The sequence below is a fragment of the Eucyclogobius newberryi genome, unplaced genomic scaffold, assembly GCF_026437365.1.
Source record: "Eucyclogobius newberryi isolate DKJ021-1_F unplaced genomic scaffold, fEucNew1.0.hap1 SCAF_9, whole genome shotgun sequence".
Taxonomy (NCBI): domain Eukaryota; kingdom Metazoa; phylum Chordata; class Actinopteri; order Gobiiformes; family Gobiidae; genus Eucyclogobius; species Eucyclogobius newberryi.
Genome location: NW_027316532.1, coordinates 29032257 through 29052196, shown reverse-complemented (window position 1 = coordinate 29052196; position 19940 = coordinate 29032257). Strand labels below are relative to the sequence as shown.

The 19940-nt window shown below is 37.8% G+C and overlaps 1 protein-coding gene across 1 annotated transcript; it reads left to right on the top strand.

The window, feature by feature from the left end:
- The first annotated feature begins 514 nt into the window (after positions 1–514).
- atp13a3 (ATPase 13A3) lies at positions 515–19502 on the top strand. Its single transcript, XM_072437863.1, has 34 exons — positions 515–694; positions 4894–4970; positions 7147–7231; positions 7319–7492; positions 8563–8796; positions 8896–8966; positions 9067–9150; positions 9221–9290; positions 9364–9498; positions 9573–9645; positions 9793–9924; positions 10000–10182; positions 10681–10838; positions 10954–11142; positions 11275–11336; positions 11465–11615; positions 11740–11859; positions 11940–11957; positions 12059–12212; positions 12287–12407; positions 12527–12651; positions 13019–13179; positions 13254–13376; positions 13449–13528; positions 13645–13687; positions 14018–14127; positions 14212–14308; positions 14385–14457; positions 14545–14722; positions 14811–14983; positions 15067–15155; positions 15225–15305; positions 15865–15957; positions 16929–19502. Exons 3-34 carry the CDS (start codon positions 7181–7183, stop codon positions 17124–17126), a joined length of 3804 nt encoding a protein of 1267 aa, XP_072293964.1. The 5' UTR covers positions 515–694; positions 4894–4970; positions 7147–7180; the 3' UTR covers positions 17127–19502.
- Positions 19503–19940: the final 438 nt, after the last annotated feature.

The window sequence follows — 19940 nt, the reverse complement described above, 5'->3', positions numbered from 1 at the left end:
GTGTGGACTGAAGCTTTGTTTTTCTTTGGATATACGTCAGTGATGGCTCCACTGCAGTGGACACAAGTCACTGAATAACCTGAGCCAGCCATTTCAATCACCTTGTCAAGGACAAATAATTTACTACCTACCCATGCCATTATGTTTTTTAGAAAATCTAGATTAGTAAATGAGTCTACCGTGAAAACATTGAGATTACTAATTCTGTTTAACCTATATACGTCATAATCACTAACTCTGATTAGACGTTTAATTTACTCATCTTCATTCCAAGGATCAAAAAGATGTGTTAAAGTACTGGATTTGGGTTTGGCTCCTCCAGGGACCTGACCTTATCTGAGACTGGACCAAGAGGCTCCAGTGAGTGTCCCGTTGACCACATTTGGGTCGTCCATGTGGCGTATCTGAGTCTGTTATCATCCATGGTTCTCATGAGTGAACATAACGTTAATACACCTTGCGTGGCGCTCTCGTGATGTCACTTCCTGCAGTCAAACAGCCAGTTCAGTCCAGTTCACTGTTGTAGTTCAGTCTGTCCCACCGAGCTGTCAACACGCTCAGCTCAGCCGCTGCGACAAAATTTACCCCTTAAACTTGGTCCATTCGCTACTTCAACGACGCCTTCTTCCAGATAACGGTGGCTTCAGTGTCATAATGACTCGGAGGTGATCTTCGGTGTGTCCAGGTGGTTCTGGTGAGTGCACATCTGAGTATTTGTGAGCGGAAGATGTCATGTTGTACATTACCTCTGCTGCTGCTGTCATCATCTCCATGTGCTACATGGCGAGGCTAGCGCTAAGGCGGAACGTGGAGCCCTTTTATGTCCCCCAGGCGCTGCCTCTGAACACGAGTCAGGCTTGTTTCGATTATTCAGCTCCTAGAAACCCGTTAGATGTGAAATATGACAAGAAACATGGACGATTTAATAAACTAGAGGCTTTAGTGGGCTAACAATGACACGGGGCTATGGCTAAGTCGTTAGCTCAGTTCAATAATTTCCATATACAGCTCTTCCCGGATGCTTAGATTAGAAGCCGCGTGTCAGTGGATATGTTTACGTGCACAACAAAAACTCCATCGTTATCTGATTACTGGAGTTATCAGATTATTACAATGACCTGTGAACGGTTTCATCTGATGTGAGTAATCGGATTTCTGTCCGATTGTTCACACCTGTGCAGGTTTTTGACATGGACAATGATTCAAAAACAGGGCAAACTATTTTGGCAAAGGCAAAATTAAAGAATATTTTAAAGATTGATCGTTATTTCAAAATGATTGCACTTTGCCTTCCAGACATAACAGCTTCTCTAAAAACAGACATTGGTTAAATTGCATGTTTTTGATAAGCAGATTTCTTTTGAGCATGTAAAACACACATACACCATAAATCAGGGTAGAAGTATTTATCTGATTTTACTGACCATGTTAATGTACCGGTGTTACAATTTGTCCTCCAGCCTTTATACATGTTATCTATGGGTTTCAGCTTCCTGTTATGGGGAACATTTCAATATATAGGAATTTTTGTTTAAGATAATTGCTATGGCAGCTAATTGTTAATCATTCTGACACCCTTGGACACTAAATTGGGTGGACGATATTGACTAAAACAAAAGTATCTGTTTTTTGTTTCTCCATGTCTTTAAACATAATAGTTAAGGTTGAATTACCAGACAAATGTGAAATGTCTGTAAATTGAATCTCAAAAATAAATCACCTTTAACCCTTTTTATTATTACAAACCTTGTACTAAATATTCAAATCATAGATATCTTTAAAACGATTAATGTTATCTAAATTAATTATCATGTATTGCCCACCTCTGACTTCAGCCCTGTGTCAAATATACTTTGTAGGCAAATAAGCTACAATAACTAATATATTGTGTCTGTATTTTTAATATTCAATAGCAGCACCTGACAATTTGTTGTTGTAGTAGTAGTAGTAGTAGTAGTAGTAGTAGTGGTGGAGGTGGTGGTGAAGTCGTTTGATTCATTTTAATTTACAGTTCACTTTACCTGCTGCCTGTTTCTTCACAGTAAAGGGTCTTATTTCATATATTTTTCTCCTACACAAAGTCACAACTTTAATATATCTAAAATTTAAAAAGTTCCACTGTTGTGTAGAAGACTTTGAGACCAGCCCACAGAGCTTCTGCAGCGAGGAAAGGCCTACAGTATGAAATAGGAGTTCTGCCTGTGTTGATTTCAGAGTCCACATGTGAAATATCCTGACATGGTTATATAGCCCTGTCCGCATAGCTCCCATATTTGCCTGGGGAGACTCAAAGCGGAGAGGTGCGCTTTGTTGTGCTGGTCTAGAGGTTTACCTTGAACAAGAGAAGGGACAAGTCCATGACTCACATCAGAGGAGGTTACGCTAAAGCATTTGATGAAAAATAAAGTAGAGACAACTGTGAAACTTGACACTGTAATGCAAAGCTTGGAACACTAAGAGAAGCTGACACAGCTATGTTTGTCATCCAAGATGGAAAATCGATAACTCTCAAGCAGAGGTTTGGGCAGGTTTTCAGTCAAAATTCAGTTGCTTTGTGGGAATTTGTCAGCTTTTACATCTGGAGTTGTATCATGAATTGGGATGTCAGGATTATGAGGTTAATTGATATTGCCATGTTACAATATCATTGTAAGAACTAAGAAAAATAATAATTGTGACCATTTTAGAACCAAAACATTTTTTAATTTGAATAAAAATGTATAGTCCAAAAATACATCAAAATGTACTTTTTATCTGGCTTTTAAAAACTTTATAAAATGTGAATTAGTAAAGTTGGTGACAAACTTGAGGCATAGTAAGGTGTTACAGTGGGATTAAAAGAAAATGGAAAAATGTCAGTTTGGTCATAATCTCTGTAATCATGAATAATCTTTAAATCAACATGTTTTTGCTCACAATAAAACACTAAAATGTTATGATTGTAACGTCTCATGAAATTCAGCTGGTGTAATTCATGTTCCAAGTTTCTAGATCAATCCTGTGCTTAACAGTGAGATCTAGAGGCCAGTTTAGTTTAATTCTTCAACATATAGATCATTCATATATTGTTTTAAAAACTAGTTTTACATACTACGTGTTACAGTATGTTTTTCACTCAAGGATGTGGGTAAAATGAAGTGGATAAAGAGAACTGGTGTTGTACAGTGTTCAATTCTCAGAGGAGACACTGTTAATCCAGAATCACATGCGTTGACTTATACCCCTCACACTTTTAGTCAATAGGATTGTTTTTCCACAGTTTCTGCCCTCTTTCCTCTCGAAGGTATTTTCTCAGGCCTGAGTTGTAGATAGATAGATAGATAGATCTATCTTAATATTAATATTAATATTAATATTACTATTACTATTACTATTACTATTACTATTACTATTACTATTAATAATAATAATAATAATAATAATAATAATAATAATAATAATAATAATAATAATAATAATAATAATAATAATAATAATAATAATAATAATATGGCAAGAAGCCATTGTGAGTGACTGCGTAATGCATGGTTATACAGTTGCCATGATCACTGAATGACAAACACGTATGATGACATCACACCCGTTATGACCAGGCATCACAATATATATACTTTATATTGTGATGACCAGGCATCACAATATATATGCTATATTGTGATGCCTGGTCATGTCACGACATAAAGCATATAACGTGACCTGCTTTCAATTCTTTTCTGGTTTGACGACAATGAAACATAAACACAGTATATACAGTATAGCGTAAAATACTTTGTCGACGTACCACTACGGGGTTGCAGTAAATGGACCTTTTCAGTTGGCTGTCAACTGCCATGAAAAGTAACACCACAACAACAGAAAGCAGTTTGTGTGATGGAGGTGGACCCACAGGGATAAAAGTGGTCACTCTCACTCACTTGTACTGTTTCGCCATGGAGATCTCTGAAATCTGACAAACTCTGAAATGTAAACTAATGTGGAAACTATTACACACACACAATCACACAAAAATATCCACTAAAAGGACCTTGAAAGACGAAAATCAGACAAGAAATGCGACTCATGAAATGATCCAAACAACATGATCATTGATTGCCAAACACTGCATACGCTACAATTAATAGAACTAGTTCTAGTAGTTCTGGACAGTTGCTATGATCATTGCATGATGGAAACCCTACAAGTATTAGAAGTTCTAGAACTACAAAATACTACTACGTCTTCTTTGGGGTTTTATGCAGGTTGGTATCCAAGTGGTACATTACCGCCACCTACTGTAGATGTACATCTTAGACTTTAGACTTGACTCTTTAGACTTCGAGGCCCCTGCCTCCCTTGCAACAACACTGAGGCGTTTGATTTGACCTTCTTCACCACTGAACCAGAGCTGTGCTGCAGAAAAAAATAGATTACCGGTATTGCTTGTGTTCCTCCCACCATCCAAAGACATGCATGTGTTGGGTGAATTTGGCCCTAGTGAATGAATTTGAGAGAGAATGTTGTCTTTCTGTCTCTGTGTTAAACCTGCGATGAGCTGGCCCCTGTCCAGCCTAAGGCCCAAAGCCACAGGGATAGGCTCCAGTCACCCGCGACCCCTAACGGAAACAAGCGGTGAAGAATGAATGTTTGTACTTGGTTTGTGGCATTGTTGCTTATTAATACAACGGCAGACTAATCAAATTTGAAACAATGCAGCTTTAGGCTGGCTCTATAAATATAACTGAGGTCATGCTGACTCCAGGAGGCCTCATATGGGGCTTTCTCACTGGCTACATTTTGTGTATGTTGTGCTTATTTCTGTTTGCAAATGTCAATTACACAGATGAGCGTTGACCGCTTTACATAAGGATTTTTTAATACTTTGAAACATAGTTGAACTCATTCTGTTTTTGTCAGGGTTCCAGGTTGGTGTGGTGAGAGAGCTAACTGCAGGGAGAAGGACCGCCTGGGGCATTGTGCACCTGGCTTTCAAGGTACGGCAGCGCTAACAGACCATCAAATTCTCCTCAGCAGAAGTGAAACTGACCTGAAAGGACTGTAATGTTTAAGACTTATGTGCTAGTCACTGTTTGTCCATTACGAACACCCTGTTCAAGCACAAGGGTGTCCACCAGTGCACGTCGCACCAGGACACACTAAGCCATTGGTCGATGATCGACTTTGTTGTCGTGTCACCTGACCTTCAGCCAGATGTCTTGGACATTGAGGTGAAGAGAGAAACGGAGCTGATCACCACCTGGTGGTGAGTTGGAAGAGGAATCTTGACAGACTTTTCAGGTCCAAGTGCATTGTGAGAGTCTGTTGGAGCCCTCTGTCTATGAGGTCTTCAACTCCCACCTCCGGGAAAGCTTCTGCCAGATCCCGGGGGAGGTTGGACATAGAGTCTGAGTGGAACATGTTCTCAGCTTCCATTGTTGATGCAGCAGCTCAGAATTGGTCGACTTGCGTCTCTGGTGCCTGTTGTGGGAGACGTTGGAAGTAAGGGTTGCTGCCAAGGCTAAAGGGGAGACTGATGGGGCCATATTGGCCTCTAGGACTGCCGAGGCAGCTGACATGTATCAGCAGGATGGAGGAAGTGTCTGAGGTGGGGAAGTCTGAGAGTCCCTGCTTGAATTGCTGCCCTGGCCGACTCGGCCCGTATAAGTGATTGAAGGATTGGATGGATGGATAATTTATATTATCCTGAATAACGAGTACAATGTAGTAGCTCTATCTACAGCTTCACCTTGTAATTGGGAGTCTTTCATTTCCTTTTACTGACTGTAAAGAACTTGAAAACATTGGTTTAACCACACTTTTTGAGGTTAGCACAAGGTTTAAAGACCCCATCTATGTACAGTTTGGCCTTCATGTTATTTGAATTTGCACAGTAAAGGCAGCATTCTCAAGAAAGGCTGTATTCATCATACTTCATGTTGGTATTTCCAGTTATAGCAGAGACTTATGTGGGAGTTTTCTGGTGCACTGCAGCTAACGCCGGTCAGGGGCTGCTTGTGTAAAATAGAAGGAAAGGGTTTGGTCCACAGTGTGCCAGAGAGAAAGTCTAGCCTGGTGCAGTTGGTAGATAAGATCAAAATGTGGCAGGAGCACTTTTTGTCACATTGCCTTAAACGCAGAGGCTTTAGTGGTCATTGTGTTATAGTGCTCTGAACAGCACTAGTCGCTGTTTTAAAAAAAAAAAAAAAAAATCAAATTTGGACTTGCAATAGAAAAGTTTGCTCAATACAACATTTTTAAGTACAATAACGGTGACATACTTGGAGTGGGCGTTCACATGCCAACTCTTTCATCGTGGACATGCAGCAACACGCTTAAGCCAACATCAACAGACATACATTGATGGAAAAGAAATGCCTTTTACTTCTACATGAAGTCACTGCACTCTGTAGTTTCTACTGTCAACAAGAACAAAACAAAAAAAACAACAATTTAGTTTTGTGATCTTATAGGCTGTCTTGGGACCTTTTTTAAGGTTTTAAAAGATCTTGGATTACAGTTAAGGTTACAGTTGGGTCAGTGTGACACCGGGTGTATCACTGTACAAGGGCTTGCCCAAAGTGACCGCACAGGCTTTCTTTGGCAGCTGTCTCATTCTGGGGACAACTGTGCGTAAGTGGGGCTGGTTTGGTATTGAGTCACACAGATCTGATGACTTGATGTGGGAGTTTAAATCTCTCCTGGTCAAGCAGCTGTCTCTGAACATGAATCAGAAATAAATATATATACATTTCAAATTCCATACAACTCTGGCAATATTAAACAAAGCAAATTTAAAATGTCAGTGATGGTTGTTGTGATGGTCAAAAGAAAGGAAGGATTATACTGTTTTGAAGACCCACCCTGATAACTTGTATCAGACTCAGACTTTCCTGTAGATTGAAGTGTGAAACTGTATACTACTTTTCAAGATTATCCTTCCTCCTTTAATAGCCTTTTAATCATTATTATCTTAACATTTATAAAAACAACTCTAATCAAAACATGTGGTCACTGTAATGCTTTAAAATTAATCCTGACTTATGTGGTTTGAGTGACCTTTTTAAGATAAGATAAGATAAGATAATCCTTTATTGTCCCACATGGGGAAATTTCATTGGTGCAAAGTAGGTATATTAATCATTTGTAGTGACATTGGCTCTTGTATTGCAGTCACTCGGGAGGGGACTTGACATACGGCAGCATCATGGAGAAGGAAAGCTTAAAGCTACTCAACAAAGGAGAAGAGGATGAGATGGTGCGTATCTAGTCTTTATGTCCCAGTCATTGTTTTTCTTGTTTTACTTTCTTTCACAAATATTGCTTTTGTGTGTTTTTTTTTCAGGAGCTGCACGGCTATCGCTTGTGTCGTTGGCGACTGGCACTTGTTGGCCTTGGAGTGCTGTGTACGGGGGGCTTCCTCCTCCTGTTGCTGTATTGGATGCCAGAGTGGTGCGTCAAATCCACCTGCACCCGGACCACGGCGCGGGATGCCGAAGTGGTGCTGTTACAGACCACGGTATATATAGTGTTGATTAAAGGCGCTGTTAGGACCAGGCTTTCATTTTTCAAGTAAGATGACATTTACGTGAGCAAAGTATTTCACACAGATTTTGAGAACTATTAAAGCCTCCCCTGTCTATATTTAGAAACTTGCCATATAAGGGTCCGCTAACCCTGTCATTAATCATTACCTCTGAAATGTGCTCATAAACTTTACTGTCATGTCCTGAGAATAGTGTTTCAGTACACTATTGTCTGTTTTTATTTAATTTTGTTGTTCTTCTAACCCGTGATTGAAGTGGGAGTGTTCAAATAATTCCTCTTTCTTTCACTTCCTAACCCTGGGTGGCTGCATGAGTTTGCGTGCGTGTGTTTGCATTCTTTTGTCCTTTGTTTATTATTCTAGATTGTAAAATTCAGATTATGTAGTGAGTCAAAATAACAATAGAGAAAGTGATATATTATAACAAGGGCTATTCATTTCCTGAACATAAGTAAGACACATTTTTAATCATTGCCATCTAACAAAACAATAGGAAAATTGTGGTACTGGTGCACTGTTCTGGGAGGAGATGAGGAATGTTACTGACAATTATTTCTATGCTATGTATATTGGGCCCAAGCCAGGTTATTCTTGTTTGGCTTTTACCCAGAGAAACATGCATGTACAAAATGTGATTTATTTTATTTTTATATACAGACATAAGCATTGACTGCTAAAATATGCATTTGATTTTATTGGATCATATGTACTGAAGGATAAACAGAAGGCCAGAGCCCTTTAATTTTCGAAATATTCAAGCCTTTATGTTATTCTGTGAAGTCAGATTAAGCGTTTGCAGGTTTTGCAAGTAAAGCCTGTCAAGATTAATTTAGCTTTGTCTCAACAAACGTCTAAAATACTTTCAAAAGTTTCAGCTCATGCAATCCTACACCTGTGTTAAATCCGTCTATACGGTTCAAAAAAATTACTTGTAAGTCTTGTGCTTGACACTTTTGATGATTATTTTAATAAAGTAATCTTTAGGCCTACTGCTCTAATCATTTTACTTCTATTTGATCACATGTATGTTTTGGCTCTGTTAGGATGAGTTCCGACGCTGGTTCTTGGCCAAGGTACGAGTGATGCTTGCCCCGGGGAGCAACCCCTTCCACAGCCTGGAGACCCAGACCACCTCCACTTCCTCTCCCTCCTCCCCCTCCCGTCCCTTCTCGTCCCCCATGTCTCCCCCTTTGGCCAACGGACACACACCTCATCCCTCCGATGGCAGCCCTGCTCAGGAGCTTGTCAAAAGATATGCTGACTACCAACCTTCACAGGTACTCAAAGTCTTCCACGAATAATAATTAGGGAGCAAAAATGAAATGAAATGTACTATTTGTTAAAAATGTGTCCCTTCTTTGTACTTTTTTCCACAGATCCGTTATTTTACCTTCCATAGCACAAAGTATTATTGGAGCGATGCAAAGCAGAACTTTGAGTTTTTAAAGTAAGTCTTTTCAAATAACAAACCACAATGCAGTGGTGCAGAGCTGCTGTAAACATTAGTTTTGCATTGAATATTACGTAATGCATTATTACTGTTATAGTGGCCTGGAGGATCTGCAGCTCAGCTGCTCTAAAGTCCACTCAGAACATAGTCGGGGCTTAAATCAGAACCAGCAGGAGTACAGGTGAGCTTTGAATTTCTCTAAAATCTTATCAATTAAGAATTTCAAATGAACCATCTGTCTGTTTCAATAGGAGACTGTTCTTTGGAATGAATGACATTGCAGTGAAAGTGCCTTCTGTTTTCAAGCTGCTCATCAAAGAGGTTTAGAAACATTTCTCTTTGTCCTTAGTTTGAGTTTGCTTTTTAATACTTGCTGGGAATCGTCTTTTTATAGGTTCTCAATCCTTTCTACATCTTTCAACTCTTCAGTGTGATCTTGTGGAGTGCTGATGAGTATTACTTCTATGCTATGGCCATTGTTTTGATGTCAGTCATATCCATAGCTACCTCTCTGTACACCATCAAAAAGGTTTGTTTGCACTGGAATGTTCAATGATTTTCATATTTTTCATCAGTTTTAATACATTTATTTTACTTGTTCAGCAATACATCATGCTTCATGATATGGTGGCAGCTCACAGTATTGTCCGTGTATCCGTTTGCAGAGCCAACAATGGTAAGTGTTTATTTTTAAATGTGGTTACAGTTGTTTTTGCTATTGTAGCTTAATTAACTGTATATGGGTTTAGAAGTGATGGGGCATTAAAGTAGAAAGATTTCATTGATTTTCAGTTTTTGCATTTAAATTTGGTTTCTGTGGTAGATATTGATGAGGTTTTATCTACTGACCTTGTGCCTGGTGATGTGATGGTCATCCCCAGTAATGGGACAATCATGCCTTGTGATGCTGTGCTAATCAGCGGCACCTGCATTGTCAATGAAAGCATGCTCACAGGTAAGCAATGGCACTGGATAAAATGGGACCAATCATACGGCTCGAATCTCAATTCTTAATATTTTGTTTTTTTAGGTGAAAGTGTTCCAGTGACTAAGACCAACCTTCCAAATCCATTGGGGTCTGGGGACAGGTTGGATTCTGAATGTGCTTTCAACACAGAGGAGCACAAGAGACACACACTCTTCTGTGGCACCGACATTATCCAGACACGCTTCTACACAGGCGAACTGGTGAAGGCAGTGGTGGTTCGTACGGGTCAGTACGGTCGTCAAGAGAATTATATAATATATATATGACATCCAAACACACAAAGTAGGCTATACACAGAATTGTAAAGTAGCCTTATTTGTAATGTTTTAATTTATTTTCAGGTTATAGGCCCAGATATATTAATAAAGTAGGCCAACAAATGGGAATCTACTTACAAAAGTTACTAAAACTGCCCTGTAGACTAACACTGATGTTACACAAAAATGTGTAAATCCTGAGACACTTGACAATTAAAAGTCTTCATTTGAGAATGGGTGGCTGTTACTATACTTTTATTGATGAGCACCTGCCTGTAAGATATTTGTAGACCCTGCACAGTGCTCACTTGCTTTTTTTTTTTTTTTTTTGTGGCTTTTGAAGGGTGTATCACCCCATATCACCTGGAAAGGCTGAAAACAAAACAAAGTTAATGTCATTACTCATAGGTGTGGAACATAAATGTATACACAAGCTACATATATTCAATTTTGTAATATTTTTCAGGTTTCAGCACAGCCAAAGGCCAACTTGTGCGTTCCATCCTTTACCCAAAACCCACTGACTTCAAGCTGTATCGAGATGCCTACCTCTTCCTCTTGTGTCTAGTTGGTGTGGCAGGAATTGGTTTTATCTACACCATTATCCTCAGTGTCATGAAAAAGGTAACTCAAATATTCTTAATCAGACAGAATCTTCCACTACAAAATAGTGCCTGACTCATGCATGAAGGAGATACAGGTTGCCCTTTTAATCTCAAAGTCCTTGTATGTTCCTTAGGTTCCTGCTGGTACTATAGTAATTGAGTCCTTGGACATCATCACCATCACCGTGCCACCTGCGCTGCCAGCTGCGATGACAGCCGGTATTATGTATGCTCGGAGACGTCTCAAACAGATTGGAATATTCTGCATTAGTCCACAGAGAATAAATATCTGTGGGCAGATCAACCTGGTCTGCTTTGACAAGGTGAGCTTTACAGTATTGAGTTTTTATTTTATAATCATATTTGCCGTCTGCTGTAGCTAGTTTTTTTGAAAATCTGTCTTTGCTTTTTTTCATGGTTTTGTTGTAATATTTTTGAATGATTTGTTTTTACAGACTGGAACTCTGACTGAAGATGGTTTAGATCTCTGGGGAGTGCAGCGAGTAGAGAATGGCCGGTAAACTAGTTTGCTTGCTCTTCAGAACCCATGGATAATTATTTCTTTTTTTTTTTTGGCTTTTTATTAGAATTAGAATTATATTTGTCTTTATGTCTACTACACGTTTGCTTTTGACAATGTTCTAGTTTTCACCTCTCGGAGGAAACTGCCTATAAGGAGAATCTTGTCAAGTCTCAGTTTGTGGCCTGCATGGCCACCTGCCATTCACTTACCAAAATAGAGGGCCAGCTGTCAGGGGACCCACTGGACCTCAAAATGTTTGAAGCTACTGGCTGGGTAAGCTAACACATTTGCTTATCATGACAATGAAGTATATCCAACATCCCTCTACAACTTCTATAAAACTAAATTTGACAAACCTCCAATGCGTTTGATTGTTTTTGTTTCTTTTTTGGTTCAGATCCTCGAAGAGGCCACTGAAGAGGAAACATCCCTCCACAACCGTATTATGCCCACAGTAGTTCGTCCTCCAAAACAACTGTTGCCCCAAGACGTCTCCATATCAGCTGAGCAAGACATGGTGCAAACCCTGTTTATATGAAATCATTGGAGTTTACAGCATTGCAGAGTCTGACTGATTGTTTTTGTGTTTCTTTTCAGGAACTTTATGAGCTTTCTGTAAGGGTTTATTTGGCTTAAAGAAGTCTTGCTCATATGTCATGATTTTTTTCCAACAGCTCATAAAATATGTTTTTTAATTGTATTTTGTGTGTGTACAGCCCGCGTATGAGATTGGTGTTGTGCGTCAGTTTCCCTTCTCATCGGCCCTGCAGAGGATGAGTGTAGTTGTCCGTTTGTTGGGGGAGAAGCGAATGGACGCATATATGAAAGGAGCTCCAGAAGTTGTAGCTAGTCTTTGCAAAAAAGATACAGGTTACTGGCTTTTCTGTACTCATCCGTTTTTATAGACAACTGAATATCTTTTAAACCCCTGCCTTTCTTTCCAGTACCAGCTAATTTTGCAGACATTTTGGAGGATTACACCAAAGAAGGTTTTAGGGTCATAGCTCTGGCTCATCGTCGCCTTGAATCAAAACTTTCCTGGCACAAGGTTCAAAATATCAACAGGTATTGTCCAGTGCATGTAGTGTTTTTTATAAATTATATGTAATTTTCTAACTAGGTTTATTTTTTTAACACCAGCACAAATTTAAAAAAGAAATCTAAAAATACATCTTTTGTTTTAGGGATCATATCGAGAAAAATATGGAGTTCCTTGGGTTAATCATCATGCAAAACAAACTTAAGACTGAAACCCCGGGAGTGCTGAAAGACCTCCAGCAAGCCCATATTCGCACAGTTATGGTGACAGGTGAGGACCTTTTATAGTGACCCTAGTTTGTTATATACTACATGTGACATTTCTATTACTTCTGTGAATGTGTCTGAATTTACAAAGTCTGCTGGTCAGAGAGTTTGTATGCACAGAAAGACAATGAAAATGCAGCACAAAGGCAAACTCTTGATTACACGTAGAATAATTAGATAATTCTTTCAAATACCACTGTTACCGGTACACTGAAAATCTATTTCTGATTTACATGCAGCAAATGATCATATTTCATTATTGATTTGATCTGATTCCTCCAATATTCAGATTTTTCTATCCATGTAAATGTAACCAATGATTAATTATTTATGTCTTTGTATATATGTTTCATTTTCAAATCAAATTCCAGGTGATAACATGCTGACAGCCATCTCTGTAGCCCGGGACTGTGGGATGATTCCTCCTCAGGACACAGTCATCATTGCAGATGCCCTTTCTCCCCATGACGGACAGTCAGCTAGAATCAAATGGAGATACGCTGACAGACCATGTAAATCAACTCGACTGGAGGTGAGCCAAAAATACATGTAATGTGTACAACTGTGCAACACAAATCACACAATGTAAACCCATCTCATCTCCAGGAGATAAACATTAGTCTGGAGGATGTGTGCCACGGGAACAAAACCCAAGAACAGTTCCATTTTGCCATGAATGGAAAGTCTTTTGCTGTCATAGCTGAACACTTCCCTGACATGCTTCAAAAGGTATGAGATCACCCTGAAGAAGACGGCATCAGTGCAAACTTTTGTAAAGTAAAGACTTTTCTCTCTTAATAGTTGGTCTTACATGGGACAGTATTTGCCAGAATGGCACCAGACCAGAAAACTCAACTCATTGAGACACTACAAGGTGTAGAGTAAGTCTAAATATTTCTGTTCCCTAAAAAAAAATGTTTTTAATTTTCTTATGTTAACAACAATGCAGTAATAGCATCATTTGTGAAAAAGTGATTGGAACATGGCTCTCTTTCAGTTACTACGTTGGTATGTGTGGAGACGGAGCCAATGACTGTGGGGTATGTTTTTTTTCTCTTAAGATTGTATTTCATTATTCTATGTAGGGATGTCACGATGTATGAAATCTTGTTCGAAGAAACCTCACAATTTTACGATTATTCACAATTTCAGAAAAACTGTGAATTTCTTAATTCATTTTTATCCACATTTTTTTATTTGTCAAAGCCTTATAAAATCAAACTTTCTGATAAAAAAAGGCTAATTCGGTCTTCAGCCAAATAAATAATATATGAATATAAAGACGTATTATTGCTCCTAAAATGTTTTCATTTACACATGTTTTAGTTCCCATGATTATGGATTATGGCTGAATTATTTTTCTCATCTAGGCTCTGAAGAGGGCACATGGCGGCATCTCGTTGTCAGAGCTTGAGGCTTCCGTAGCCTCCCCCTTCACCTCCAGAACACCAAACATTTCCTGTGTCCCCAGCCTCATCAGGTGGGTGCATGGTAAACCTATAACTAAATTGGTTTGCATGGACATTGGTTGTATTCTACTCACCATCCGCTTTCAATTTGTCAGGGAAGGACGAGCTGCTCTCATCACCTCCTTTTGTGTATTTAAGTTTATGGCCCTCTACAGCATCATCCAGTATATTAGTGTTACTCTTCTCTATTCCGTAAGGACTCCTATCATCTCCTGTTTTGCTTGTAAATATTACCAAGCCAAACCATAACATGCAACATCCATTTTAGATTTCCAGTAACCTTGGGGACTTTCAGTTCCTCTTCATTGACATTGCCATCATCCTCCTGATTGTTTTTACCAGTAAGTACAAAAGACTTAAAAAGACAACAACTTTCAATCATGCCCGAGACAATGATATTCAAATAGTTGTTTGTTTCTTTGTTCTAGTGAGTTTGAATCCAGCCTGGACAGAGTTGGTGTCTCGACGTCCTCCTTCAGGTTTGATCTCGGTGCCTCTGCTCTTCTCTGTGCTGGCCCAGATCATTATTTGCTTGGGCTTCCAAACAGTTGCATTCCTCTGGGTCAAAGAGCAGCCCTGGTACACTGTTTGGTCCCCAATGTCAGAGTAAGAGACTTCGATTGCTGTGTATTTCTAATGTATGAACAATTGGACAAGTCGGACCACAATTAATATCTCCTTTTTCCTTATCCAGTGTCTGCAACAAGTCGAGTCATTTTTCGGACCTCAATCACACAGAAATTGATGAACACAATATAAAAAATTTTGAGAACACCAGCGTTTTTTACGTTTCGTCCTTCCAATATCTTATTGTTGCGATTGTCTTCTCAAAGGGCAAACCATTTAGACAACCAAGCTACAAGAATTGTAAGACATATTTCAATCAGTGGGTGAAACACTGAAATGTTTTGTTTTTTAAGTTTTGTTTTGTTGTTTTTTTAATCCCACAGGGCCTTTTGTTGTATCCACATTGGTCTTGTATATTTTCCTATTTTTCATCATGTTCTATCCAATTGATACGATCGATGAGTTCCTTGAGGTAATTATACTCCAGCCTATATGGATAAATGCTGATGCAAGTCTTTTAATTGTTCATTGTCATGTACAGATTGTCTGCGTCCCTTTTGACTGGAGAATTAAACTTTTGCTGGTCATTGGGGTAAATGCGGTCGTTTCTGTCATAATGGAGGTAAGTTGTGCTTGTAAAACACAGTATCGCCATTGAAAAATGTTTCATGTGCAGTGTTTGTTTTCTCATGCAGTGTTTTCATCTTTTATAATCACAATTGACAGCTGGAACAGTTTGTTGTTAAAATAAATGTTTTAGTGACTGCAATAACGTGGTTGGTTGTAAAAGACTGCATCGCTGCAGCTTTTACTCATTTTATAATTTGTTAATAGTTTTCAATCTTTTTACTGTGACTATACAAACATTGTAAATAATGTTGACCAGCCACACTCGGTGGAGCTGTATCTATTTCTTCCAGTGAGATGTCTGCACTTGCACAAATGCTTAGTAATCACCGCGCTGACTAACCTTCAAAGCACTCAACAAATAATTACTGAATTGAAACTCTTTATGATCAGAACATACACATCTGAATCTATTGAATCTATTTGCAAAAGTAAACATTTGCAAACTTTTGGCCTCAGCAAAGCCATTTCATAATCAAATACAAGAAAATGTACAGTATAATCATAATCGCCTCTCTGTAATTCTTTGCCCTGCACACTGCGCTATTTCATAGAGCTTCATCCTTGACATCGTCTTATGGAAGCTTGTGTTCAGCCGAGACAGACAGAGCAGCTTTGGCGTCATTCCTGCCGCCCCGACACCACAGGTGACACCACAGAAACTCTGACAATCTTTTTCTCCCCTCTGTCACTTCCTCTCCTAACGGACAACTGCACCTTTAAGTTTAACATCTCACCTCTCAAAGCTGCATGTGCAAAGTGTCTCTTGTGACTCCTCAAGGCTCCTTTCTAGAAATGTATATTTAACTTAGAATTATTAAATTACAAAAAGAATATCTAAAAGCCTCCTATGGACAGGTGTTGAAAATTAGCTTATTTTGCTATAACACTTAAAACATTGCATCTGGTTCGTCCATATGGCTGGCTATGTCCATATTAAATGAATAAAAATATACAATGTTAGTAGTGGGGATGGGAAAATGTGAGATAGAATTGTCAGAATATTGCACACATGTGGAACATCTGATATTTTTTATATATATATATATATATATATATATATATATATATATATATATATATATATATATATATATATATATATAATTTTTTTTTTTTTTTTGTGCTGGTGAGTTACGCCTACAATGACTCCAAACATGTTAAACAAAACATGAATCAAATGCAACCGCACAATTTTTTTTAATTATTATTATTATTGTTATAAAGGTAACTTTTTTCCAACTTTAACATTAACACAATTCTATTTTTATACTAAAATTTGGAAAAATTTGACTCCTAAATGGGTCCTGCAAATTATTACTATTTGTTGCAAATGTCCAAGTACACCATTTAATTGTTATTTATTCTTTCAGTTTTTTTGTCTCCATGAGCTTGTTTTGGAGATGCTAAATGCATTCTCAGATTTGCTTTTGCAGTGCATGTTTGGTTACCCTGATTAAGCTTCAAAAATACAAGCGTAATTTTAAAGTTTTTTGTATTGGCAAAACCACACACTTTGTACTTAAATAGTCTTATGTTCCAAAAGGCTGTTAACTTGATAATTGTGAATGTTTCTCTTCTAGTTGTTCCATTTCCTTTTTATGAATGATCTTTTCAGGGGATGTTTGACCTGCGAGCTTACAAGTGTTTGGCTCGACTCTGCTGCCCTCATAAGCGCATACCCAAGGCCCGGTACATGCACCTCGCTCAGGAGCTCAGTGTGGACCCGGACTGGCCTCCTAAACCCACCACCACCACCGAAGCCAAGCCCTATCCAGAAAGTGGCTCCAACTTTCACATTGGAAAAACCTTGTGACGGTTAATCATATTTATTCCCCTTGCAAAGGCGTTCTGTAAAAAGGCAACAACTTTGCCTTGTTGCTTTAAGATATTGTTAGTCTTGAGATTATCCAAAATGTACACCTTTAAACTAAAGCCAAACCTCATTTCATTCATAACTGATTTTAAAAGCCCATATTCTTGATAAGAAAGTGTTAAATAGCTAGTCATATTTTTAAAAATTATACCTTTAATATTAAGGGTGAAAATGTCTTGTCTCATTTTTTGGAACATTTTATAAAATGTAATAAATGTTCAATACCCCACTGGAATGCTGTCCATGTCTGATCCTGATGGCCAGTAAAAGAGGGAGAAATTGGAAGGGCTGGTGCAAATTGAAGAACATTGCATAGCTCGCCGATGCGTCTATACTAAATGTACATGTTAAAAGCAGCAGGGACTGAATATTCTTCAAAGTCAACAGACCTATTACTGCAATGCAATGACTTATTGAAAAATCTTTCTAACCTGCATTACTGTGAATCAGCATCTCTTCAAGCTAATAATCACCCTATTGTTGGTGAAGAGGCTGATTTCACTGAAGATTTTGCCTTTGAAATAATTATTCAAAGGGCATGACACAATGGATGTAATGTCTAAATTCCATTCTTATTAGGCAGATTAGTCTCAGTTAGATCGATAGCACAAATACTTGTACTTCAATGATAGTAGATATTTATTTAGCTAGGTTTCTCCAATTTGGTGACAAATATATTTTTTACCTTTTTTTTTCTTTTTTTTTTTTAATGTCTTATTACATACATAAGCCATGCACTGTGACAGCAGCAGCAGAAAAGTATGTAGAATAATATGGGAAAACAACATTATTTTTGTTAGATATCGCATCAGAGCATGCATCTGCTTGTGGACTTTAGTGTGCATGATCGCATTTGCATTAAAGTGTCCTAAATCTCCATGTCAGCAGAGCTTATACTGTCAATGCCATCATTTTTCAAAAAAAATCTTCCTATGGAAGAATAAATGGATAATATGAATTGAGCATGTTAAAGTGTATTTCAATGACTAGCTGGTCTAGGCCAAGTTCATATAAGTGTAACTGTACATTTTATTGATTGGTTAATTTTACAAAAGTTCTTTTAGTCTGCAACTTTCGGGCATTTGATAGTGACTGCTCTATATCATTTGTCATGTAAAATGTTTTAGTTTTGTCAACTCAAATGCATTGTTGGCTCCCAGGTTAATAATTACTGCATTGTAGTCTGTTTTTCATATTGGTGACTTCTGGTCATCTTTGTTATTGTGAGCTCCAAAATGGCATTTGGCAATGAGTTGAAGACATGTTATACATTAATAAATGTATTTTATTTCCAAAGACCTTAATGTTGACAACAAAGAAAAATAAATAATGATTGTTAAGCAGTAGAAGTTGAAAATATATAGTTGCTTTCTATCTGTAACTATATGAACATATCTAATGTGAAAGGATTATACAAATTGTATTATTTTTAATGACAAAGAGCTGGATGAATTTTACTTTTGGTACTGTAATGGTTACATGGTTGAACTTATATTGTGTTCTTTCAATTTGATATTACATTAAATCAGATGTTTGGGCCTTTTTAACACTGGGCATTGATGAACCAATTTATTCAGGTCGACAACAAAAATTTGGCAAACTGAAAATATGATCTGCATCAATTATGAACTTGTATGTTGTGGCAATGACAATGGTTTTTGATTGAAAATGTAAAGGGACTACAGGCCTATAGCCCCTTTGATTTAGCACAAAGCAGCAATTCATAAAATTGCGTGTACATAGTTGGGTCTATGTTCTTCCATTGTGTTAATGCAAATCAAGAATGTAATTGTTAAATGAGCATTATTTTGTTAGCAAGTTGATTAAACAATATTGCTGCCAGAATTCTCTTATTTTAATCTGCTGTGAATCTTTTCATCGCTTCTTTAATACTTTTAAAAGTCAAATCAAAACAATGTTATTGTTGTGTAAAGAGGTTCTGGGCTTGTTTTGTAGTGTCATAGTGTTACTCGCACTCTTAGTATGGCATTTAGTCTAACTTCCACAGAATTATAGAGCTTTAAGTACCGGTAGTTGTTTCCTCAGGGGAAAGTTTAGTGGCTTTTACAAAAATTACAAAAGTAAACTAAACGGGTGACCTAAATACCTAAATCCCTCTCAAAATTGTTAAGAACAATTATTCTATTGTGCTTCTGTTGTCTTCTCAACTCCTCATACCAATATTTTATTGGCAAATGTGTACATTTATGACAAATTTTATACGTTATAATTTATTTTGTATTTATTTTTCCTCATTTCTAAGAACTGTATTTTCGATTGATCTTGATCTCATGATTTTTCAATAAATGTTCTTTATGTTTTTTAAGTCTTTGTGTTTCACTCATTCATTCAGATTTAAGTAAATGGGGAGTAGATGTAGGTTGTAAAGCAGGGCTATTCAACATAAGGCCCGGAGGCCAAATCAGGCCCTCCCAGTGATTTAATTTGGCTCACAACCCATCTTCCAAATATTAAAACAGGTCAAATAATCTTGTTAACTGGTTTAATTCTAGGTTAACACCTGGTTTGGTCTCTGTTTAGTTCTGCTTTAGACCTGTTTTGATTCTGGGTTAGTCCTGGTTCAGACCTAGTTGGTACTAGTTTAGTCCTAGTTTTATTTTGGTTCAGTATTGGATGGGCAATTTTGCAAAGCAATGTTGGTAAAGAATTTTGGTATTTCTCAGTAGTAGTTATTTTATTTTATAAACTAAATTTATTGAACCAGGAGGTGGACAATATTTTGGGTTTACCTTC

Bases quoted from the DNA above. Each gene is read 5' to 3' on its own strand.
- atp13a3 (XM_072437863.1), top strand. From the start codon at position 7,181: ATGGAGAAGGAAAGCTTAAAGCTACTCAACAAAGGAGAAGAGGATGAG. The intron at 9,151-9,220 runs GTGAGCTTTGAA...CTGTTTCAATAG, and splicing joins CAGAACCAGCAGGAGTACAG to GAGACTGTTCTTTGGAATGA. The intron at 9,925-9,999 runs GTAAGCAATGGC...TTGTTTTTTTAG, and splicing joins CAATGAAAGCATGCTCACAG to GTGAAAGTGTTCCAGTGACT.